General features: G+C 44.0%; 2 protein-coding genes across 4 annotated transcripts in view; both read left to right on the top strand.

Moving 5' to 3' along the window:
- Positions 1-26530, top strand: part of LOC119026695 — a 1024654-nt gene that overhangs the window by 706128 nt on the left and 291996 nt on the right. The window lies entirely within an intron of this gene.
- Positions 1-26530, top strand: part of ntn1a (netrin 1a) — a 66783-nt gene that overhangs the window by 34936 nt on the left and 5317 nt on the right. Inside the window, exons 3-6 of one of the 2 annotated variants that reach the window (XM_037111088.1) lie at positions 294-482; positions 9136-9285; positions 11969-12025; positions 22123-22197. In XM_037111088.1, the coding sequence (XP_036966983.1) occupies positions 294-482; positions 9136-9285; positions 11969-12025; positions 22123-22197 (471 nt within the window). The remainder of the gene's footprint in view (positions 1-293; positions 483-9135; positions 9286-11968; positions 12026-22122; positions 22198-26530) is intronic. The other variant, XM_037111099.1, reaches the window with a different exon arrangement.

Raw genomic sequence — 26530 nt, 5'->3', positions numbered from 1 at the left:
CATGAATGAACTTATTCCAGGCTGTTTGTAGTGCAGAGCTCATTGTATGTCGAGGTATTATCACATTCTTGCAGGGTGGTAATATCACTAACTGATACAAAGGCTATGATGGATGGATGTGGATGGATCAGTGGACACAAAGGCTTTTTTTTTCATTCACGTCAATACAGTTCAATAAAACAGAACAGACTTTATTGTAAGAAGATGGATGATAGGAATAACTGGCACAGTAACCTGTTTGATTCCCACCTTATGTAACCTGCTGGCGTCCTGTTCTGTTTCCTCACGCACAGCCTGTAACTGCAACCTTCACGCCCGAAGGTGTCGTTTCAACATGGAGCTGTACAAGCTGTCGGGGAGGAAGAGCGGAGGAGTCTGCCTCAACTGTCGCCACAACACGGCCGGACGCCACTGCCACTACTGCAAGGAGGGCTACTACAGAGACCTGTCCAAACCTATCTCACACAGGAAGGCCTGCAAAGGTAAAGCGCTCTTTATATGTTTTCTGGCCACCGCACTCACCTCTATCCATTTCCCGATGTGTCTTTGACTTTCGCGACAACATGATCGGAGTTTCCAAGCTAAAATCGTGTGTTTTTACACGCTCAATACACTATTTAGGTTGGATAAGAAACAGTCTGAGATGAATTACAGGAAGTGGGGGAAGCCAGCAGTCTTCATTCCAGAGCCTGTCTCGCCCTCATCTCCCTCTGTCAGCGGAGATGAGTTGGGGGTCTGTTGGGATTGTGGAGGTCGTGGTGGTATGGGCGGGTCGGGCTGGGTGTTCCCTCATCGACAGTTGAGTTATTTGGCTTCTTTGGGGGTTGGAAACGGGGGGGGGGGAGAGAGAGAATGGGATGACAGGACAAGCAAAACAAACAGAGCCGAGGTGTGAAGTGATCCCTGGTGCAGGTCAAAGACGAATGAGGACCCGGGGAAGATCGGTGAAAGAGGGCTGCAGGAAAGGAAAGGAAAGGAAAGGAAAGGAAAGGAAAGGAAAGGAGGAGACAAACCTCAGGTCCAGAGGGGAGGCGAGAGAGTGAAAGATGGCAGGGAGGAAAGGTAGGAGGAAGAGGAAGAGAGGAAGACGAGAGGAACACGCCCCCATGCAGGTGTGCTCGCTGCTAAGTGCTGGATGAATCGCCTGCCATCAGCCCTCACCGTGGCTAATAAGGGTCAAAGAAAGAGAGGAGGAAAGGGGGGGTGAGGTGATTGAAAAGAGAGAGGGTATGTTTTCTCACCTCCTCTATAGCTGCGGGGAAAGATAACAGGAGCTGAATCCCTGTGCAAACAAGTCTCGAGACACCTCCGAGTCGCTCCGCATAGATTCAGCTCGCGCAGAAATACACGCATACCTGTCCGAGGGCTTCAGAGCGCTCACGTCCGAGGGCAGTCCACGAGGAAACATAAGCTGCCTGCTGACAGCTTAAGCCCAGAGTTTTCTCACATCATTCACCAGGGAGTAAATAAATAAACTGACCGAATAGCGAGTCTGACAGGAGGTATGTCTGAAGTGTGAAGCATCTGCAAAAGAATCAGTCAAGACAACGATCTGTAAAGATGTGCTATATTGAACTCATCTCAACTGAATTGTTTAACGGTGATTCCTCGATTTGTTTTTTTTTTTCCCACCTTTTCCTTTCGCAGAGAGCGGATTTGCTTCATGCTGCTTTAACAAAAAACATTTATCAAACACGTATCCAACACGCCGCAGCCATCGAGCACATTTCATCCTCCGCATGAACGTAAATCCATAACAAAAGCTCTCTGACTAATGCATCCATTTGTCCACCCCTGCAGCCGCTCATGAGCGATATTCCTAAACTGACATTAACACCTTTCCGTGGCTTTGGGCCCATTCTCCTGTCGAGCAGGAATGCAAACACACATTCATCACGGCGGGACGTTGTGTATCATTAACCCCTATCCTCCACTGTGTCTAGCAGGGCGAGCTAATAGTGGAGATTTAACCTCTCTTTTTTTTGTTGTTTTTGTTTTTACATCCCTTCTCATGTGTCCCAGACTTGATTCTTTCAGCATCCCATAACTCACTTTCATGGGGGTTTGTTTCTCATAGCAGTGAAAAGGGTTTGGATGCCTCGAGGTCCTGTGGTGCATTTCGCTTACAGACAAAAAATACAGTTTACAACATGCAGTAGACAAAACATTAATGCAAAGCATTAAAGCTCAATAGCTGTTGCAAATTGGGAACATTTGTGCCAAAATACAGTGTTTTTCTTGGCTTTGCTTTGTATTCATGTCTTGTAAATAATTCAGTATTATTTGAATTAGTAATTAATCGTATTATTCACTGATTCTTTTGCATTTTTAATCAGCAAACAAATGACAAATTTGACGATTACTGACTGCTTCTCATTACTTTTTTATGCTGCCGAGTTTTTCGATCCCCTTTAACGAGAGACCTCGAGAAGCAAGCGGGAACATTCGGTTCACCAGAAGAGAGCGAATTGATAGTCGGTTTTGCCACAGAACCAAATAAAAGCAAGAAAACATGAGTGAAAACCTCAGCTCATGTAACGATAAAATGTTTTCACCATAGCTAGAAAACGGCCTGCCCGCAGTGAGAAAAATCAGTCTCCACTGATGTGGAAACATAGTCCCATGCTATCTCATGTGATGACTGTTTTGATGTCCGGAAACTTCGGATAAATGAGTCGCGAAGTGAAAGTCAAAACAGCGAGTCAAAGTCTGCGAAAAATTCACCTGGTATGGACCTCTGGCATGTGGAGTAAACTCATGTGTGGTGGATCTGGATATGTGGGTCTGGCTCTGTGTTCTGTGTCTGTGTGCAAAGCTTTCTGATAGCTGGTGCTACTGATTTCTGAGCCTGACAGGAACTCCTTCATCTTCATCTGTCCTCCGTCCATGGATTCTGCTTTTCTCATCTGTCCCGACTCGCTCTCGCTGAGGGAAAACATGCCGCTTGTTTGACATGTACACGCATCATTTAGTCTTATTTCTTGTGTGCATTCGGCTTTTACAAGCAAACTTGTATTAACCGTTGGAGCGGTGCTGTGAGTCGTGACCACCTAAACAGAGACCGAGTCACAGCAAAGAGTGTCCCACATTGCATGATACACAATAGAAATGTGGAACATGCAAAACATAGGCTCTCCTAAAACTGATCTGATCCATATTTGCATCAAAACACCCACAGGAGAAAAAGAATGAAAATTCCTCTTCGGTCGCCTCTTTTATTGCCGTAATAAGTGTACCATGAGATATAATAATCAGAAAGCATTGCCGGGATGAATTTTATGTGTGGGAAATGTTACTGTTCTGTACACACAAGAAGGAGCTGAAATCAACATAACGAAAATTCACAAACATTCTCAACTCTCAGCTACTCAGATATGGAGATCAGCTGCGTTTCCTGCTATCGTAAGATTTTCTTTTCGTCTTGGACGAAACAAGAAATCTGAGTACTCCTGAGGCCTAAGTCCAAAAAAATCAAACTTCCAAAAGGCAGTCAACAAAAAGGCAACATGAGCATCCATGAGCCAAACTAAACGATAATACAAAAAAACAGCGGACGAACTGTAAAGGGATGAGGAACAAAGTAGGAACACGAGAGTACTGACGCAGGATGATAACAGACGAACCAAAGAGCAGTAATGGTAAATGACGTACATGAAAATTAATTGTCAGATTGATCGATAACGACAATCGTCCTTTGTTGTAGCTCACTCAGTTGTTACCCTGAACATCATTCATGTTATTCTCATTACTTAACATCAGTCCCGCCATGAGTCATCAATTTACAGCCCAGAAGTGTACCTCAGCATCAGCTCAGCAGCCTCACTGGAGTTTCACACCAGTGAAATAAGCTTTACAATAGTATTGTTGTTATAAGATAATGACAGTCCCATTGGCTCATGGCAGGAGCTCAGTCACGTCACACACTCATTACATCAGAGTCTCCACGCTAGTGAATGCCGAATCCCCTCACCCACATCAGAGACTCGCTTCTGACTCCCTCACATTCTCCGCTGCCTCTCACCGAACTAAAGTATAAACACATTTCATCATGATTTATAAAATTGTCAACTTACCCAAACTGTTTTGTTCAATTTAATCCATGAAATTTGCCAGAGTTTTTTGCGCCTCCCGCCTTCCCCCTGCCATGTGTAATAATAAGCAAACACTGTCCAAGTTCTACTGAGGTATTCAGTTACATCAAAACAGACTTACAGTAAAGGAGCTGCGCTAATTACCCCGGGCTGACAAATGATACGAAGCATGAACTGTTTCTTTTGCCAATTAAAACATTTTTGCAAACTATATTTGGAAAGTTACAGATGAAGAGTTTGAAGACGTGTGTCATTGTGTTACATTCTCTCTCTCCCTCTGTTAAGGCTACCACACACAGCTTTTTTCCCCGCATCGAACACCTATACGTGCTGTCAGAGTCTCGCCCTGCCAAATTCTCTCAGGTTTACCACATCATAACTCAAGATAATTCAATGAAACTTAAACCGCAGAACTAATTTCTGTCCGCTCCTCAAGCAGCACGAGCGCTGTGCCGAAGTGACAGCAATTAAGAGGTTTGGTTATTTATTGAACCGGTGGAGGAAGGAGAGAGAGAGAGAGAGAGAGAGAGACAGAGAGAGACAGAGAGACAGAGAGAGAGAGAGAGAGAGAGAGAGAGAGAGAGAGAGAGAGAGAGACAGAGAGAGAGAGAGAGAGAGAGAGAGAGAGAGAGAGAGCCCTTTCACCGTGTGGCTTTTGGAGGAGAGTGGGTGCAGGTCGAGGAGCACAAGAGTTTGCTTTTATATGCATAATACAATCCCCCCCCCTGAAAGCAGCTCATTTCCATAGGAGGCCGCTGCAAGTCGAAGAGAGCGGCGGCTCATCCGCTGAGGAGCGAGCTGTGCCCGGTGGCCACATTCGCACGCCCAAATGTTACAACTTCACCCCTCATTGAGTAAGAGTGTAAACACAGAGTGTGTTTCAAGCGGCTCTTGGTTGTATCTTGAACTGTTTGAAGGCTCTGACGTGCACGAGTTTAAGGTAAAAAAGGTGGTGGTGAGATCTGAACAGACAGCAGCACTCTGGGTGGTCTCTCAACACTTAGAACTCAGATAAGAAGCGTCACTCTTCCCTGATAGGTTTAATCAGCTGTCAGTCATCCCTGTTTGTCATCCTGGTACTGATTTTACAACCCTGTCCGCGCTCTGTTTTAAAAGTTACAACTATAAATACTAGAGCGATTACTACTGTTTCTACCACGAATACTGCGATTGTTAGAGTTAGTTACTACTTCTCTTGCTGCAAGACTTACTGCTGCTGTTACTGCTATAACTAATACAAATACTACTTTACTACTGTTACTGTTACTACTGTTTCTGCTTTAAGTAATACAAATACTGTTGTTACTGTTCATGCTGCTGTAAATATCACAAATTCCTCTTCTGTTACAACTACAAATATGACTGTTGCTGCTGCAGTAACGACTACTGTTACAGTTACGAGTAGTACAAATAATAACGCTACAGCTATTACAAATACTGCCTCTCCGGTTACTGCAGATACTGTGCCTGCTGCAATAACTACTACACTACTGATTGTTAGTGATATTCTGTTAGCAGAATGACAGTGATAACCACACAAGAGGCCAAATAATGAGCCCTGCTCCTGATTAGTCCTCCTCAGAGGCCTGACTTGTTCGCAGGTTGGCACTGTCTCTGCAGCTGAAGGGCTGAAATCAGAACTTCAAATTGGAATTTGAACATCAACCATCGTATAATTACATCGGTCAGTGGTATCATGAGGAACATATTTTGCATAACGACAAAAATTAGGCTTTGATTGAGGTATGGCCTGTTTCAATCAGAAGAGCATGTTTAAAACCCCTCCACTTCCCCTCTCTTCAGCATATGTCTTCCATTGACTAAGTAGGGTTTTTTTTTTATTGACCGCAGTAAAATGTTTTTTGCTCGGGATTTGAAAAATATTGTTTTTCATGATTTCGCTTTTAGCTTCGGATTTCCATCAGCCATGCTGGCATCTGTGTGTTTTCAATTTAGACACATGTGCGTCGAGCATCATTCACAAAACACGCTCGCGTCCAACATTTCGGCTCTCGCTCTGTGGCCAACAGCACGACTGTTCGGGCCCATTATTCTGATCAGTAAAACAGTAAACAACATAACAGGCGAGACACGCCCTCTCCCAGATAAACAAGTCATTAAGAGAACAACCTCATAACACTATCTCTTTCTGCTCTCTTGTGGAGGAGCAGAAACCTAATTATAATGGAGCACAGACTTGGATAGCTTGGCTTCACTCCAGGGCCAACAAATTATTCTTATTGGCACAGAGCACACAAAACCAAAAAAGGGGGAGCGGAGTTCAGACTTCAAACACCAGCTTTATGGTAAACGATTGGCAGAGTTCAAAATTCTCACATTGTGCAATCTCAAGCTCAAGCTGCCTTTGAAAACAGGCCTTCCACTCCCCCCCCCCGTTAACCCAGAGCATTTTTCATTCTTTCAAATGCATTCCGGGCTCTTAGAACTTTTTTTTTTAGGACTTCATTTAGAAACTTGACAGCTATGCAGGGCTAATCCCTTAGATTCTGCGCTGGGAAGGAGCACCGGTCCTCTTATATACACACACCTTCGCCTCTTATCATAAACTTATGTCACATTTACTGAGACAAAAAAGGGCCTGTCTTGCTCTCTCGTCCCCCGTATCTCGCAGAGCCATCTGTAGTAGCCATGAAGCAGAGCACACAGCCACTTAACCGTTAAGTGGACACACACTTCAAGCACAAACTCTCACTCACACCTCCGGAGTAAAGCCGGTCCTTGAGCCAACAGGTGGGTCACCCGGCACAGGGAGTCAGTCAGGCGATCTGTCATGTGAAGCGGACAGCGGGTCAGGCAGTCAGTCAGGCTGGAGTGTTCCCCCACCTGTAGACCATGTGCTGTGCACCTTGATTTACTGGCAGGCTGTGGTTGGGAGGCAGACGCTCTTTAAAAATATAAACGGAGTTCTCTGAAGCTTCAACCAGACACGCACTTTGGCCTTCTGAGCCTCCAACTCCTCTGACATGCTCAGAAAATTTACAGGCCTGAGGACGTGCTGCACCAGTATCCACGCTGTTTATTGGGTTTCTTAGTGTGTGTGTGTGTGTGCGTGTGTGTGTGTGTGTGTGTGTGTGTGTGTGTGTGTGTGTGCGTGTGCGTGTGTGTGTGTGTGTGTGTGTGTGCTGTTCTTTCTCACTGGGCTAGACACAACTTAGCCATGAGAGCGGTGACATATTTGTCTGATAAAGGTGCTGATAGATACACACACTTTTAAGGAGGCCTTCTCTGAGTCTGATAAGAAGGTGCTCATACATACACACACACACACTCACAGAGGACAGATAAGAGGCGCAACAGAAGCTGAATCACAGGAAACAAGCAATAGAGATAAAAGCAACAGTGAATGTGTGTGTGTGTGTGTGTGTGTCTGTGTGTCTGTGTGTCTGTGTGTGTGTGTCTCTGTGTGTCTGTGTGTGTGTGAGGAGAGAGGAAGTGGTCTGCTGAAACCCCGAATTACAGGAGAATGGAGCTGTCTCGTCATACTTCACTTAATCCAAATATCTCACAAAACAACAACAACAACTACGTTGTTACCAGGAGGTCAGTCATGAGGAGAACAGATCCAGTGTTACATTACCACTTTACAGCAGTCTTTTCCCTGAGGCCTGCTGTAATGTGGATCTCCCAGAGAGCATGTCTCTCACACAGCCTGACTTGAATAACAACGCTCGAGGTCGAAGTAAAGCTAGAGAACAGATCGCACTTTAAACGATCAAGCAGGTTATTCAGTCTGTTGAATTAATATACAGAAGAAGTCTGTGGCCAAGCTTTACAATTAATTAAAATTTGTTTTGACGTTCGTATAAATTACATACTGATTCCATTGCAGTGGGCAGAGAGAAACAGATTGTTTTGAAGCTGTAATTTTGTACCGTGGGTTGAACAGACGGTGCGGTTAAAAACAAAACAGGCCAAACCACTAAATACCCCTCCGAAACCTCAAAGAACATAATTCAGCTTTGGCTTTGAAGGCTTCCATAGTGACAAGTGACACAACGCAGAAAAAAAAATCTTTAGGGAGGGGTGGCGAATGAGCAGACCCAACCCTAAGGCAAGAGAGTCAGCATCGCTAGTTTTCCATAAGAAATAAAAAAGAAAATGTAACACTTATGTGGTGGGAATTATAGTGGTGATAAACAGTGTTTTGTCTTTGGAGTAAAGAAATGAAAATGGTGATGGATTATCAGGACTTGTTCTGGTCTGGATTTACTCTACGCACTGTGTAGAAGACTATTAATTCCACTACAGTACATATCAGATAGATGAAAAGAAACAACCCTCAGACAACTATTATTCAGTGCTGATTCCGAACCTGACAGGGGTTTGGCTGTGAAATAAATTAAGGGCTTGCATTGGGGGAGAGCAATTGGAAAATGATTACATTCCTGGAGCATATGTGTTTGATAGACCCCCCAATTCGGGAGGAAGTGTGACAGACGTTCTGGGGCTGGTGTTCAAAGCCTGGCAGAAATCAGAAACAGGCAATTAGGATTATCCTCCATTATTTTATCATTTGGTAAACATGCGCAACCCTTTCTCTTTACCTCACACACACAGCCGCGCTCCCACAGAGCGCTCACACACATCATGGCCAAGCAGCCACATGAAGAGGACACACACACACACACACACACATAGACACATTTATGTCAAGGGTATGCTGATACTGTGTCTTTGCAGCTTTTAATTATGGTAGATGTGATGGTTACTATTTTGCAAATGAGCAAACAACGCCAAAATGTCAAATTTCCAACACTGCCAAACTGTCGAGAATAATTACCTGTCTTGTCATGATGCCACGCGCAATTCGACACGTGGCGCTGTGGTGTGTGTCTGTCACTCTGTGCACGCCTCCGCTTGTCTCTCACCACTCTGTTATTGTTGCCACCACTGCTGCTGTGTACCCACCTGCACTCTTCATAGATAGTATATGTTTGTATCTCCTCACATGCGTGTGTGTTTGTGCGTGTGTGCGCGTGTGACCACTCACTGTGCCTCTCTTTCTTCCTCTGTTTCCTCACAGCATGTGATTGCCATCCCGTGGGTGCTGCTGGCAAAACCTGTAACCAAACCACAGGACAATGTCCCTGTAAAGACGGCGTGACTGGTATCACGTGCAACCGCTGTGCTAAAGGCTACCAGCAGAGCCGCTCGCCAATTGCCCCCTGCATAAGTATGTGGAAACCAGTCTGTACCACACCTGCCTCACTGTAGGAGCAATGCGGCCCCTACAACATGTGCACATTTAAACACACCACACCAGCACACACTCCCACACTGCTTAAACTCTCTCATCCTTTTCTTCAGACAAGTGCTCAGTGTTCGACTGTTGGTTTTCTGACCAGTAAATCTGCACGGTTAAGTACACACACCATTAAACCGAGGCTCAAGGTTACGGCAGCGCAGCCTTCTCGGCTTCTTGGTGTCCATAAATCTGAGTAAAGACCCGGAGCTGTTAACATCCCCAAGCCCTGAAGTGTCCCGGATAAAAGAAAGCTTTGGGTTGAATTACAAGATCAATCTTGTTCTCAGCATCGCAGTGACCATTTATGAGCCAAAACATGCCCTTGTACTGTAGGCAAAATGATGAAAAAGTATAGGAACGCCCGAGGGAAGCTTGAAGACTTAAAGCGGCACAGCGAATTACAATGTGTGGATATTTATGGGCTCTTTTGTCTAAATGTGAAAACCCATTTTAATTGGCGTTATTTTCACCGTAATTAGATGCTAGGAGTTAAATTCTTAGGAGGGATTTGCATGGCTGAGATCCCATGAAGTAACAAATGAAATCAACTTATCAGATATTTTTGATTCCCGTTAGTGGCTCAGGCGTCACGCGTGCGGCGGTCCCTCTCTGATCCCCGCCGTGTGATCCTGTGTAAACTTTGACAGCCTGACGTTGGATTCAGTGATAGCGCCTGCCAGCTTTCCTTTTGACAGAGAGTCATATTATATCTTTGACTTCGTGCACCTTCCGGCGCTGTCAGCCATAAATCTGCACGGGTCGATCATGAGAAACAGGCTCCTCATTTAAATTGGCACGCGTGGCGGCTGAATGCTGATGGCAGATTACTAATCAACAACAACATCAGCAGAGGGCCCTCTGGGCTTCAGGCGCCGTTGTTTTGGCAGCAGTTGTTTTTTTTTTTTTCTCTCTTTTCATTATATAGATTGATTCGTCATGGGAGAAGGCCTAATTATGTCCAGAGCTCTACATGTCACTCCACGGATTCTGATTTATGCTGCACAATAGACATACGTGTTTGGTACTTGCAGAAAGTTGGAGGCAGGTTTGCTCAGTCCCAGCTGAGAGACTTTACTCAATCAAAAGACTTGATTCTTTCTTTCCCCCCTCATGCGCATACTCCACCTTCGCACAGCTGACACCACCACTGTTGTGCACCTCTTTCCTCTTTCTTTGCATGTGTCTCTGATACAAATCTGCGGTTTTTGCTTTTCTTGTGCCCTTGGACGCCCCGCACAGACTTTTTGATGAGGCCCCTTCTCTCCCTCTTGCCCACAGTAACAAAAAGTCATTATGTGTGTTTCATATCTCCTGTTGCCATCCTGTTCCTTTGGAGATAAGAGGGCCGCCCTTCATGCATGGTTTCTCCGAGTGTCAACTTCCTACCCACTCGTGAATAGGACGGAGTATGAAGGAGGGCTGAGAGAATCAAGTCTTTGGAGGATCACACCGCTCTTGTTGGAGGTTTTTCCCACAAGGGAGGAGGATGAAACCGAGAAACAGCAAATCACGATGAAAGACTCATTTCGAAATATTTATTGTGGAGTGTGCAGCAGTAGACAAGATGCAAAATTGGGGGGCAGAGAGACGGGTAACCAGAGAGCAGGATTTTCCTGTTCGCTTCTGTGTCGTGCATTCATGTGGAGATGTAGAGAAGAGGAAGCAGACTGCTATCTGCAGAACGGACAGGAAGATAGCTATAAGGACAGCAACACTTACAGCACCTCCCTGACTGTAAAGGTTCTGCAAAATAGGAAACCTACCATCAACGCTTCTGTGCAGGCATAAAAATTATTTATATTTTAGCATGTTATCATTCAAATGTTGTGTGTATATTCAGTGCGGTATGTGCAAACATTGACATTATGTTGTGGCCCACTTCTAAACATCCCTGTCAAAAATCCTAGAACTGCCTCTGACAAGTAATAATACATTTTAAAAAAGTAAAGAAAATAAAAATAAAAGGGCATTGGATGAAAACAGCTTCATTCATGTGCAAGTTCATCCCTGCACTAGGATAAAATGTGACATTGTACGTTTCTCCAAACTTCTTTTACATTCCAGACCAATTATATTAACATATCTACAATATGTATCATGTCACAGTCAGATTACAGGTACATGAGCAGGCTTTCCTATCAGGAGGAGTAAGAGCCGAAAAATGGCCATGTACCCTAAATGTTTTTATGCCTAAAGCTAACCAAAGACGTTTCTAGAAAAGTAAAATGCCAGTATTTGTTCTTGTAATTGGAGTGAGACGTCATACAAAAACCTGACCCAAACCTCATTTTTGATCAGACATATTTTTGTGAACGTAATGAAGAAAAATATAGCCACAGCGCTCTATGTCACTATTCAGTCAGTTTGCTGCTTACCTTCAACTACAACAGTCACACTAAAATCTTGTCTGTTGAAAAAAAAAATAAATCACAGAGCAACTGATATATTTTCATTCCATTGAATTGCTCTGCCTCAATCCTTTTCCACTCAGGTATGCACATTTACGCACTGCACCAACTGGCATGCACACAAAGACAAAAACACATGTGTGGATTGACATAAACATGAAACTGATCTTCATCTGTGTCTCTGTCTTGTTTCTCTCCGGGAGAAGAGATTCCGGTCGCGCCTCCCACGACCCCATCCAGCAGCACGGAGGAGCCATCAGGTGAGTACATTTATTTAGCTATTTTGATTAAGTATTTATCTTTTTGGGGCCACGCATGCACACAAGATCAAATAAAGATGAGCAAAATATTGTGGAAGTGTAAACTGGATGTGGGATTTTTTTTCAACACTTCCAAGTGTGTAAGTGTGAAAAAAAAAAAAAACGACTGCTGGATAAATTGGATCCCTCATGCCTTCACCCTCCTTATTAGGGCTTCATGAATATTAAATCCATTAGCAGCAACCCTGGGATGTGCCTCCTTTAATCTCTCACACTTTCACAATTAATCAGTCTAACTGCGGCACAGTGGGGTGTTGGTCCGGTGAACAGCGCCGGGGCCTGGCAGTTTGTTTGATTGGAGCAGTTTTCATCTCTTTCCCAGTCTGAGGCAGGGAAGTGAGGGGCAGGACTGTATCCTGGAATGTAGCACAGGATTCAGTATTACTTTACCTCATTCGTTCGCCAGATGAATAAAATCAAAAGCCAAAATCATAGTGGAACTTTGTGGATTTTGCTGTGAGGATAGGATGACGTCAGGATTAGTTGTGATACATCGGATGATAGAGCTAGAATTATTGCAGTATGACTGAGTAGAGAATCTGGACTTGTGGACTGGACTGTGAGCCAGTTTGCTGGCTGAGTTTCTAGTTGTTTGTTACATTATATCCTAGTAGAGTTATATGATATTATACAAATACAGTTGCGCAGTTTGTGGCGTGAATTCTGCAAATGTGAGGCAGGAAAAGCTGCATGTTGTGCTCACTGAAACATACCTGTGCGAACCCTGTTGGAATAAGTTCCGCATTTTATCTTTTGGCCTCATGGTGGGAAAAATTGAGTCATCTGGCACTGCATGTTTGCTCTGTCTCACCCGTGAAGTTAACAGGAGGCCCGAGGTACATGTGCATGTGAGGCTCCTGCAGCTGTTGTCGGGCCCTCTGAGGTCCCAAACGTTCCCCCGGACAGCCTCGATTGACAGCGCAGTCGGGATACCACAAACCCTCCTCCACCTCTTTTCTTTTCTCCTCCGGTCTCTTTTCACTCTCCTCCACTTCCTTCGTCTCCCTCTGTTTCACGCTTTGTCTTCACATAACACTGTGGGTGGTGCCGAGCTGGAATATCTGGAGTTTCTCCGGGCCCCCTTGTCAGGAATCTGTCCACTTTCTGTGGTGTAGGAAATTTTCCTCACCTCATTGAGGGATTACTGGATAAGTGAGTGAAGGACCTCAACTTGACTGAATCAAAAGTTGATCAGCGTATTTATTGCTTTTTTGTTTTGATAACGTGTTGTTTTTTTGTTGTTTTTTTGTATGAAAGCGATACCCTTAACCTCTCCCTCCAGTGCCTGTCATGAAATCTTTGCCTGTAGCTACATCCTGGTTTAAGTCTAGTAATCCTGTTGAATAGACGCTGTCATTGAACTAATGTAAACACATCCTGAAGGAGACTGTGTAATGACTCAGGCCTTGTAGCCATACACAGATAATTTAATCACGGCAGAGAGTTCGGGGAATATGTGTAATGGGCACGAGACCGTTCAGCCCAGAGAGGTTGAAATCAAGCAGATTGCAAGGTGGAGGACCTTGATGGACGTCCTGCGTTGGCCATGTCAGAATCATGAGTAGCCCAGGGTCCCACAGGACCACCTGGGCTTGAGGCCTGGAGGATACACACATTACCCTCGGAGCCTCCTCAGAAGAATGACTGAACGCACCTCTTGCTCGGCAGCTATGATATCACCTGGTACGTGATTGCAAACAGATGTGGTGATTTTATCAGAACAACAATCTATGTTTTAGTACCTACACCAGAGTTAATATTTAGTAGTAGTAATAGTAGTGGTAGTAAGAGTAGTTCGTGTAATGGGCTGTGGGTGTGAAATATATTTACTCAAGAGAAAGGAGAAGAAGAAAGGTGAGACAGTGGTGGAAAGCTACTCAGTACATTTACTCACACAGTGTACTTTTACTGTTTTAAGATAAGCTACTGGTACTTTGAGTATTTCCTATTTAAGCCACATTATACTAAAATTCGGCAAATCTTGAACTATTTATGCCACTGCATTCATTATACAATGTTATTTTCTATTTTTTCTTAGTTTAATAACACAAAATACAATCTAAAGATAAGGTATAATGTAACTCTAATGATCCCTGGGGGGAAATTCACCTCTGGTTAGCAGATGAAAGATATAAAGTAGCCTTTACCAGCTCAAACACAAGTGTTTAACTGATGTATCAATAATTATAATACAAGATATAATATATATTATCCTGATAAAGGGCCATTTTGCATAAAGAGTTCTTTTACTTTTGGCACTTAAAAGTAGATTTTGATGTGAATACTTTATTTACACTGATGAAAAGTAACTAAGCACTTTTCCTTGATTATTGTACAGAACTAAAAATGCTCTATGGAACTTATGGAACTACTTCACTTTTGTATTTCCATTTTATATAATGAAAAAAATAGAAATAACATAAAAATATTAATCAATTAAAATTGTGCTTTTACTTTACAACATTTATGTGATAAATGTGACAAATCACTTATGTGATAAAATTAGTTAGTAGTTACTTTGCAGATTACATGCTGCCTCAGAGCAAAGTGCATTTTAAAATAATTTATTTTATAAAAATAATCGACTGATTCTGATAAATCAGTCGACCTTTAGGAAACGGTGTATTCATACATGTAATACTCTGTGGATAATTTACCTTTACTTTACATAAGAACATTAATTGTCAGAAAATTACTTTTGATACTTATGTACAGTTAATATCAGTTTTTCTCCAGTACTATTTGTGGAGGTGACTTTCACTTTTAACAAAGTTATATTTCAATGCAATATCGTTACTTCTGCTCAAGTATAACGTGAGCAACCCTGGATATTTAAGTCACATTTGAAACGCATGACTTTTACTTGCAACAAACTACTTCTATCCTGTGGCACCGCTACTTTTACTTCAGCGCAAGATCTGAGCACTTCTTCCACCTAACTGAAAAAAACTAAAGAAAAGAAAAGAAAAAAAAACATAAATAGAAAGAGTGGGGCAGGAAAGAAAATCAAACTAGATCATATTTTGAGGATTAGGTAGGACATGTAAACAGATCATTTAAAAATGAATGTGGAAAAGTGAAAACAGGAGTGTGTGTGTGTGTGTGTGTGTGTTATACTAGGGGGGTACTGGGCTGACAGCTGTGAGGCAGGTGCCTTGTTGAAGGGGGGGGGGGCAACATATTTTTTTTGTGGCGGGGTTTGGGGGGGTGGTGAATGGAGGGCGTGAGGGAAAATGGAGTGGATATTAATTTGTCTCCTGCAGCAGGGTTCTCCCCCTCTCGACCACACGGAGGGCTGGAATGCATGGAGAATACCTCCGATGGTGTGGCCCAGACAAAACACACATTGTGCTGGTAGGTCACGGATGGTGTGAGTCGCCACTCCCACGGGTCGTGACAGAGACGTCTGCGCGGCAAACGAAAATGTGGAGGAGATTAACCGCTGATGACCTGCGATGGCCGCCCCGGCCCTGTCAGGATGCACAGGACGTGAAAGTAACTAATGATGATGAGGAGAGGGAGAGTTGGAGTGACGATGATGAGGCTCATAAGGGTAACGAGGCTCGGTTTTAATGCGTGTGTGTGTCTTGTCGGTGGCTGGAAGCGATCAGAATCTGTAAGCGCACCCCTCCTTGGATTTTTTGGACATGAGTCTTGCTTCACACTCCCTGTTACTCGCCAGCTCCAGTCAGCTTTACAGTCCTGTCAGAGTGAGTGCTAACTGTGTGAGAGAGTAAAGGACACAGAGCCAAAAACAGGACGGCGTTGCATCAAATTCTCATAATCAGTATAAATCTTTTGCATGTAATCTGCCCTTTTTAACGGCACGAAGACCTCGGCGGGGTTATTTCCCCTCTCTCGGTTTGTGCTCTTTGGGCGATAAACCAGCAGGACTCCCCGCTGACTCATCTGAATCTCATCAGTTACAGTAACAGAGGGCGACACAACTCATCTGAGCTGAATGCACGCCATCCGAGAAGCAAAATCTCAAATCAGGTCAAGATCTCTCAGCAGCCTCTTCACTGGCTGTTGTCTGCTCACAACAAACCACCTTTTACTCTCTGGCGATACAATGCGAGGAGAAGCGAACAAGGGACTCCCTCGCTTTTTTAATTTTTTTTCCTCCGTTCTCGGTCCGTCTTCGCTGGACGGGATCCAAACTCACGGCTCTGGTGCGAGAGCCGAGCGGGGCAGCACACTGGGCTCCATAATCTAATTACATGCTTTATTCGCAGCAATTTGTTTCTCAATCAGTCTGGTTGAGGGAGACAGCCCTCCTCCTGGGCTGCCATTCACACCGCTGCGCTGGTACCTCCGACGCCGCCCTGCCTCTGTGGCCACGTTCACACTGAGATATACCCGGCGTGTCTAGATTCATTTGATGGAGATCGCTGTTCACGCCTGGCGCTGACTCGAGAGACCACTTGTGCTCAGATTTCATTCCGGCGAGGCTACTTTTGACTTTATCTGTGTGGAACCTGTGAGAGCAGCTGAGCAGAAGCAACAGAATGCAGATTTGTACGGGGTGGTGGTTATTTCGAAATATGGACCTTCAGCACCTTTCATATTTGACAAATCACCTGTAATGGAGGTGTGTTGTGTAATATTTGTGCAGCAAAGTTCCCAGGACACCTCATTTGTGTCATGGGTGCAAGTTTTTGACATTGTACCATACTGCACGTATACGCAGCCATACAGTGTGATGGAAGACAGTTATCTCTTGGAAAGCCCAAGATCTGTTTACTGACACTGCAGGGAGAAGTGCGCCCTTTATGTAGTGAGGTGGAAAGCAAAAAGTGTTGGGGGTCATAGTATGTGGGCATGTAGCGTGTCTGACTTTCTGTCCCTTTAGACACCTGCAGAAACACGGCCTGTGCAGGCATCCAAACGGGCACGGAACGCACATACTTCGAGCGGCGAAAGTTTGCTTTCACACGTTGCTGTGTTCTGCAGCGTGTCTTGACCGCTGCAGTCTGTGGGTGCCTTAGCATGAAACAAAGAGAAAGGCGATACCTTCTGTTTCTCCGTCACCACTTCAACAACTTCTCTTATCTCCGTGTTTGTTTCTCTCTCCCTCCCCGCTGTACAGTAGCCACAGCGGTACACATCATTCCTCCACCTGCGCCGTTTGTTTACTACCGTGGTCAAGGAAATACGCCGATTAGCTCTGTATTGGCTGCTTAAAGACTTATTGGTGCTAGCTAGGCCAGGCGTTGTCATTTGCGTTTGTATACCTGTGCTGACTATGTGTCTGGCCTAACGATAGTTGCCGTGCACGGATGAATGAAGTCAGAGGGTTTTGCTGAAATCGTCAATCAATATTGGTGTTCTTTTGTTGTTAGGATTGCTTGAAATGTTTATTTCTTCTGCTGACGTTACATCTGGCCTGCAGGGAGACCAAATATCTCAATGGGCATTCGGAATACACAGTGGTCTGTATGCTAAATAGGATTTTACATCTCTTTATCTTTGGGAAATTATTTTATCTTGCATAGCAACAATTGTGAGCTAAACAGTAAAAGACAACACCACACAACATGCATTCGATTGGCCAACTCAGCGCCTTGCCGGATGACGTAGCATTGCACTGTGGCAAAAGTTGAGCCAGTTTTTTTTGGCAGAGCCTCCTCCTCCTCCTCCTCCTCCTCCTCGGCACCCCGCTGTGCCACTGGACTGGCTTCATTCAAATGAATGAGGCTTAAGGAAGGCGATATCTTGAATGATTATCTTGTAGGAATAACTGAATCTGAGTGTTGCAGAACCCTGTCGAGTTCTTCTTGTCACAAGGACAAAACTCGGCCTGGTGGTGGTTCTAGACTTTGCGGCGTGTGCAGATTTCTGGGCAGAATGTTGAAGTTTTTTTGCACACCATTCCTGCTGTGTTGTGGAAAATATGTTTGCTTGAAAAGGGTACTTGTTCCCTCCGTTGTTTAAATCCTGCTGCGGATCAGTGGGCCATTGTCTTCCAGATTTTAGAGAGATGTCGGGGAGTTTGATTCTAAACACGTTGGTTCAATATTATTAGCACATTTTCATTGTCTTCAGCGAAGTCGCCGTAGTTGTCGCTCATTTCACTGTTGCCCTTGTTGTTGTACGAGTTTTGATTGTAAATGTCTTGGTCTTTTGTAAGTTACAGCACAACCCAGTCATCAGGATAGATGTTTCTGCGAAACCACAGATCAGTTCAAACTTGATGTTTCTTTGTGTTGCTACTTTAGGTCTGTTTCGGTTGAAATTTCAACACTCATAGTCTGCTTAGGTTTAAGCACAAAAATCACTTGGTTAGGGTGACAAAAACATCACGGTTAGGCTAATAGCCTGTTTTTTGCCAAAAAAATGTCCCCCCGTCTCCTGGGAAAAAAAACCCAAAAAACACAGTTTTGTGATTTTGAGTTATGTCCCCAGGTTTCCCCACAAAAACGACTGAAGATAAGCATATAATATGAGTGTGACGTGCCATGTTTGGTACAACTGTCAACCATGGATGTGCTTGTGGTTTGTAGAAACGTTAACTGCTAACATTATATCCAGGCGACTTGGCTGGTTACCTACACCCCAAATTATGTTTAGGGTGGATGCAGTCAATGTACACAAGCATATACACATCATCGATCTATCTAACACCGGCTATTGGACCTAACCCAGGCCTGGTTTCGCTCCTGTCTAGCTTTGGCTCAAAATGCACAGAACTGTACCGTACTGTATTCTCTCTCGGAGCAGCTTTAGTAAGAAGCATCCCAAATGAGAACGATTAGCTCAGAGGGCTGTGCAGCACTTTGATAGAAGGGCCAAAGGTCCACCTCTCAGTTACACACTCCTCCGTGCTCTGAAAGGCAGTGAAACAAAGCGCTGTAGTAACTACATCTACTCAGTACACCCAGAGCACATTTTAGCTCCGTGCTACAGGACTGCTCCCACTTCCCCTGCTTGTAACGCGCGCACAAAGGGAACATTTGTCCTCACGGTAGGGGACTGCCTGGCCCTAAATGGGGATCTCGGGGTGCTCTCAGCGGGGCCCGGAGCTCCGTCTCAGGGGTACACTAATGGGGAACGAAAGGCTATCAAAGGGAAGTATCATGATGGCATCAAGGGGGGTTATGAGAAAACAAAGCTTCCTTTCCACAGCTCCCCCTGCCATCATTTACATGGTAATCAGGTGCAGCTCATATAGACTCCTCTGTTTCATTTACTTTGCCTATATTTCTTACTCTCTCTATTTACTACCACCAGCTTCAGCTTTGCAGCCTTGCGACACGGCTTTTTGCTGATTTGGGGGTTTCACTTAAAAATCCTGATCCTGATCCTCCTCCTCCTCCTCCTCTGCTTCTTCTTCTTCTTCTTCTTCTTCTTCTTCTTCTTCTTCTTCTTCTTCTTCTTCTTCTTCTTCTTCTTCTTCTTTTCTTCTTCTTCTTCCTCTTCCTCTTCTTCTTCTTCTTCTTCCCACCCCCCTGATAAACTTCACTCCTGTCTTCTTTTTTCTTGTCAACCTCTCCACCCCTTCGCTCTCTTACCAGTATCCATTCTCCCGCCTCCCCTCACTGCATTTTTCCTTGCCGTGGTGTTCCCCCGGCAACCTCATTCAGACGGAGTATAAAGGAGGGTAAAGGCACAGAGCAAAGATCTGGTCACAACAATGAAGTTTGTTCATATTCAGGCTGCCTGAAAGCTCCGATCCTCCTTCCACCGCCACTCGCTGTCCGTCCATCTCTTGCTGCCTGCGTCCTCCTCTCCTTTATTTTACTATACTCATTATGACTCGCAGCGCTGAAGTGTAAACCGAATCAGTACTCTGGATTCAATTTACTCCAGTTGGGAGAGCGCTGAAGGGGCAGAAAAAAAAATAATGGTATAACTATTTTTTTTCATTACACTGGCCGGCACTGTAAGTGTCTGACAGCGTGACAGCATAGCATGGGGCAATCAACTGAAGCTATATACTCTCTGGATTGCTGTGGCTGGCAAAGTGGAGGGAGGGGTAGACTGCTGCCTCCCTCACCTCCTGGTAATCTATCATAAAACTGATGGCACATGCATATCCCCATTGACACGGAGCAGTTATACTCTGCAATGCATGCGCGGCTGACAAGAACACTATCATGGAATATTCAAACTTGAATATTGGCTCTAAAACTGGTATTAAAATAGGATCTGTAGCTGGATAACTTATTTGGATTAGAAATAATCTTGCCTTCGTTTTTATACCTGGTAACGTCATTGAAATCAGATCTGTAGTTTCCAGAGCAAAACCATGAGTCACAGTTTTATTCCCCCCTTGTAAATTCGGAACATTTAATACATTAAGTTATTATTATATTTATATATTTTATGTGAGCTAAAAACAACTATCTTTATGTGTGAACAGATTGCATTTACATCTGAACACAGTGAGAGCCAAAGCACTTCTAGATAAGGCTTGGGGACATGTAAGGGAATGTTCGGAATTAGGATACAAAAAATTTTACTACAAACCGGTTGCAAGCTTGCAGAAAAAGGTGTAGTTAGATTACAATATATATTTAGTAAAAATGTGGATTACTAACCTGACTACAGTTTCAAAAATAAAGGAGCTCGTCTGTAACAAATGACAACAAGTGTGTATTGTCACAGAAAACACCAAAACCCAAAGTCAGTTTTGTGATAAATGGATTACATTACAGATTACACATTTTTGTAACAGGTAGTTAGTAACTGTAATAGAATACATTTTGAAGTAACCCTCCTGATTAACATGTTTTTCCTTATTTGGATGATGTTTACAGTCACCAGGGCTGTTTGGCACGGTAAAAACACGCGTTGCATCGTGTTGGGTGCGTAAGGGTATTTGTTCACAGCTCCAGAGAAGACCCCCCCCCCCCCCCAAAAAAAAAGCCTCCTCTGCCTAACGCTTCATGGATGGCTAATTTTCCCTTCCTGACCTCCCTTTGTGTGGCATTGACCCCCTTCACACCCCCCACCTTCCACTCCCTCAAATAGCTGCCAGCCGTCAGCGCTCTTTCCTCCGCGCTGCAATAAATGCAAAAGCTTGACATGGTTCTTGCTGGGGCCTTGAATTGATCGTGGGGTGATTTTTTTTTTTTTTTTTTGGGAGGTCGGGGGCTGAGGTGACAAGCGAGGTGAGATTTGGAGGGAGGAGGACGGGTGCTGAACTGGGTAAGAGGAGGGTGGTCTGCACAGGCCCGACCCATTCCCACAGTCTGACAGGCAGTGAGTGGGTTGAAGGAAGGTTTTCTCCTAAACCACAGCTCCATCCTGAGCTCCTCACAGCCACACATGCAGGTTACAGACTCGGATGGAGGGTAAAGTGCCGCCAACCACAACCAAAACACACACCGCTTAATAATTCCAACAGTGGCCCTGCAGACAACGCAATCAGAGCAGACAGATGTGTGTCAACCAGTCAGCCAAAAGAAGTGTTGCCAGACGTTTTTCTGTCACTTTGTAAGTGACAAGACCCCAAAGCAGAGTTTGTCTGTCTCTCTCTCTTTCTTTTTTTTTGTTTTCTTTACTAAACTGCATTCTAGCGATGAGAAATGCCCAAAAGAAAAGTGCATGATAGGAAAAGAATAGAACGTGAGATTGATTCTTCTGAACGTGGTTCTAAAGCAGCTGTGTTAAAATTCAGTGTTAAACTTGGATATTTTGTTAAAACTCCGCCATTCATTTCAAACGTAGGCCCAGTAGAGGATTATTTTTCACATACTTCGATATTGTAAAAGTCCACTGTGGTTTTGGTATTTAACAAAGCTCATCTATGTGTTTTTTAATTTTACTGCCATCTTTACAATTGATTTTTTTCTAAATAACATTAATAAATGTATGTTTTATATTGCAAATACTTTCCTAATTCGTTTTCTTTAAGAAGTATGCACGCTGTGCATTTGAAAAGATATGCATGCCAACATGTTTCTGTATTCTTTCTTTACCGTCTGAAAGTGTCTCAAAATGAATTCTTAAAGTTCACAAAACCCTGTCTAAAAATGTATTTATTTTCTCTTGTCAGCCTCCTAACTGTATTCTGTTCTCTCACATTCTTGCAGACTGCGACTCTTATTGCAAGGCATCTAAAGGCAAACTGAAGATCAACATGAAGAAGTACTGCAAGAAAGATTACGGTGAGTCAACGGACGACGCGCAGTCGTCGCAATTTAATAACTTGGGTTGACGTTCATTTTGACAGGGGAGCTTAAAAAAAAACATGTGGTCTGATGGAAGAAACACACATGACTTGGCTCTGGATGAAAAACAAGTTTCTTATTCTGCACGAACACATAGTGTGTTTGAGACGTGCATTTATTTTGCTGTGCGCCAATTTGCGTAGACCCCGAAACACATCCCATCTCATCCCAGTGCAGCACGTTGCTGTGGAGCTGCTATAGTTTACAGGGGGGAGGCATTTTACTGATGGCTTACTCCAGCTTTCTGAGGACAGAGACAAAGGATCAAACAGAGGACAGCAGATCTTCAAGGCGGAAGGGAGAAGCAGACAAACAGAAGGGGAGAAAGGGAAGGATAAAGAATTAGGCAGAGGTGTGTGTGTGTGGGGAGGGTTGTCCCCGAGTAGGCATTTAAGACCCGGCAGATAAAGCAAAGACAGTGTGACGGACAGTGGGTGCTCTCTAAGAGATCCTCATTAAGGCAGCCCACCTCTTCTCTCCCCCCACAATTGAAGCGCTTCTCACTGCATTCCTGTGGCCGTCCGTCCGCCACGCCATTCAAGGTGTGGATAAGACGTATGACCTCTCCCCTCTCTTCCCCTCCCTCTGTCCCCTCCCCTGATTGAAGTCAGGCTGCTGAACCGGTCAACCAAGCAGCAGCATCCTGCAGCATACCTCAGCAGCTTGACGGACAGGCCCGAGCTTTGTTTCCGTGGGGATTTGGGGGAGTAAGGGGGTCAAGCTTATAGACACCTCCTCTTCCACCAGCGCCTTTACCTTGCCGCTGATGTCGTGAGAAGGGCCTTGCCTCGGAAATATGTATCAGCTCACGCGTGAGCGGCTGTGTTCATTTAATGGACATTGTCACAGGTTCCATTTTTTTTTTGTTTTGTTTTGTTTAAGACTACACATAGCGGAGAAGTAAGAAGAGACACGAGGATGTCCTGCTCGGAGAAAGCATCATTCATCATGCTGCTGAGTACCCTCATGCATGTACATCTCAAGAGCAAAGCGAGGGGAGCCTCCCAACTGATTTGGCATGTGTTGTGAGTGTGTGTGAAGTGTAGGGGATCTGCTGGTACTGATGGTCGAGATAACACAGAGAAGAGGACAGATGGAAGTTCCCCTTTTTCACGCCAGTGTTTGATCGTGGCAGAGCATTAGGGGAAACTTTGTGGTTCAGTGGATTTCAATTACAAGACAGAAGGGACTGTTGGTACTCAACACATGGACAGTAATTATAAACAGACACAGATTTAATGTATTTGTATTTCAAAGAAGGGCAGATGATTACTCTCAGAGTAAATACATTTGAAAACATATACCGTTTGAAGAACCGTGCAGGCAGGCTTGGGTCAGATACATTGAAAATAAAGTCAGTCACAGAATACAAATTACAGCGCCATTTTGTTAGTTAATAACATAATCCATTAGATTACAAAAAAAAAATTAATCCGAATACATTTGCATTGCTTAAAAATCGAAAATTGTATTTGTTTTTAAATATACTTTCAGTATTTTCAATGGAAATATAATTCATTTTGCATATTCAGAAGAGTGTGCTGTGTGCATTCGACAACATGTGGGATGCTGTTTTTTGTATCTTTTGTTGTTGCTGCTGTTGTTTCTTAATCCAGCGCTTCGTGAAAGAATTTGCTTTTATAATGCATTGCGAAAGCACATGAAAAACATGTATCACAGATGTGCTTCTCACGATATACAGCATTTTTTTATAATGAAAATTACTCAACATCAAAAATGTCCTCTAGTAACCCTGACAACCGTAATTACACTTTTTTTCAAATTAATCAGACTGATTAGTTGCGTATTTTTTGCAGTCTAAATATGTAATCCCAATCATATGTAATCCATTACTATCAAAGCCTGTAGGTTTTTAAAGATTTTTTTTATATTCAGGCTTTTGTTGAAACACCTCATTCGGTCCATCCTTCCACCGTTACGTTTACATGCCACATCATCCTCTGTGTAATCCACTTTCTCCTTGCCTTGCCTGCATCGGGGGGGCTTTGTGCTGCCGATGTGCACAAGAGCATTAAGCTTCTTGTCATATCAGTCCTTGGTTATATGCAGCAGCATATTCAAGATTCATAACAGACCAGAACAAGTTGCCTGTACAGTACTTAACGCACATGAGCTCAGCGAAGCTGATCGAAAAGTCAAACACAATGTAAATATACAGAATAAGTATGGAGAGCTACAGCTTTGGACTGTTTTGAAAAGATCAGCAGGGGAGCGGGGCTCCATGCTGCGTGTGGAAGCGATGATACAAGCTTCTGTGGTTGACATACAGATGCACATAAAGAGTCACAGGAGGGAGCTTGGTCTAGGGAGGGGGTAGAAATGTCTGAAAAATCCCCGGTACACTGCTCGAGGCATTTCAGCGTACAGTGATTGTTGACTAAACTCAAACAGAGAGAACAGCACTTGGTGGCAGCTGGTTGGGGCGAGGTGGTGCCGAGGTCAACCAGAGTGAAAATCGGCTACAAACACCAGCAGAAGTACACATCAGAGCATCAGCCTCAGAGAATAGTAAATGGGACGAAATATTTTGGTGGCCACTGGTTCGAGAAGTCCCACTCGTTTTCTACACTGACAAAGGTGATCAGGTAGATGAATGTTACATTTTGGATGCACATGACATTTAAATCATCGGCGCAGAAGAACAACTGAATAAGAAAAGAATTCTTCTTCTGTTCTTCGACAGAAAAAATACATCCAATAGCTAGAGATTACGCTGTTGAGACCCCCAGTTCACCCCACTGAAGAGCAATAATTCAGATTCAGATTCAAATATGATTTTGGAAGCAGCAGTTCTTCGTTGTTGATGCAGCTCCAACCAACAGTTTCACATTAAATAAAAAGCCAGTATGATTTATGAAATATCAAAAAGGAGAGACCGGAAAAAGCCATTCATGACAGCTGTCACAGCATCTCGAGTCCCCAAGAAGCTTCACTAACGTTTGAACTGACTCTCAATGCAGCAAAAATATCTAAACAGTACTGGAAACTAAAAAGTATTACCCAGAAACAGTTGTCTGTTTCCCCAGTCAGTATTCGATGTTCACCATCGACAGAGTTCAACTCCCAAGACGGTGATCCAACATGGATGTGGATAAAAACCTGCCCTGAATACAGGATACACTCCTAATACACCGTCACGAGGTTGAGCTCCATTAGCTCCACTCTGAAGGTGAAACCGGTGACCCTGTAACACGGTGGTTCATTTCAAAAGCAGTCCCCTAAGTACAGTGGAAGTATAACAGGAGTTAATAGAGATCGGGTCAATATAATACATATTGATACACGCCAGGTTAGGATCCACGAGAGGCAACCATCTCCTTCCTCCCGCTCGCTCTCTGAGCACCATCAGGTGATGTCACCGAGTGTCTTTCCAGCTAACGTCTCAAATAGCTGTACGCTGCCTCTTAATCACATTACAAATCACACCGCTCTGTCAGTCGTAATGGCCATAATGCATGTGGAGCTGCACAGATCATAGCTAGACCTAGACCGGCCTTTTTCAATTGGGGATAAAACAGTGGCCAATCCATGTGTGTTGTAGGCAAGCCTGTTGGTTTGTTGGTTTGGGAATGGTGTCGGTTGCAACCTGCGCGTTTCAGAAGCTCTGGGACCCTCTAACAAGCATTTAGTACGAAGCAAACAGACCCTGTAAGACTCTTTGTTTGCTTTAATGCAGTGCAACTGAAGAAATCCTCTGCAAAAGAGGCTTTTTGGAGGATACTGAGGCCGAAACAGCGAGTCCTCTCAGAAGGTGTCAGGGCACTGCGGACTGTGACATGATCTCTCTTTGCCTCAGCATGGGTCAGCACTCACTGATGTGACTTTAGCTGCCAACTCCACGCTTGCGGTTGCGCGCCGCGAGGACGGAGTGTGCTGATGTTTGAATAACGGCCACATTTGGAAAAGGAGTCGGCGTGCTTGAGAGGAAAAAAAAGACTCTTTTCCTTCTATTGTGACAGAGAAATTTCAGTATGGTGTTTCTCCAATGATGCAGCAAATAGAGACAAATAGGGAGTTCGCATAACAGTAATAAAAACAGCTGCAAATCTTCATGCGCGAGAACGGTGCTCCGTCGAGCTACAAAGACAAATATCCAATGACAGAAAATTAAGTGGAATAGAAATTGTAAAAATGGGAAAAGTCTTCTCCCTAAATGACCTTGTCGTAGCATGGAAAAACCATTGAAATGAAATAGTAAAAGCACAGCAGGAGAAGCAGGAGGCTGTGGACAAACTGACACAGCTATCCA

Source organism: Acanthopagrus latus, chromosome 1, assembly GCF_904848185.1.
Source record: "Acanthopagrus latus isolate v.2019 chromosome 1, fAcaLat1.1, whole genome shotgun sequence".
NCBI lineage: Eukaryota > Metazoa > Chordata > Actinopteri > Spariformes > Sparidae > Acanthopagrus > Acanthopagrus latus.
This window is presented reverse-complemented; position numbering and strand designations above follow the sequence as displayed.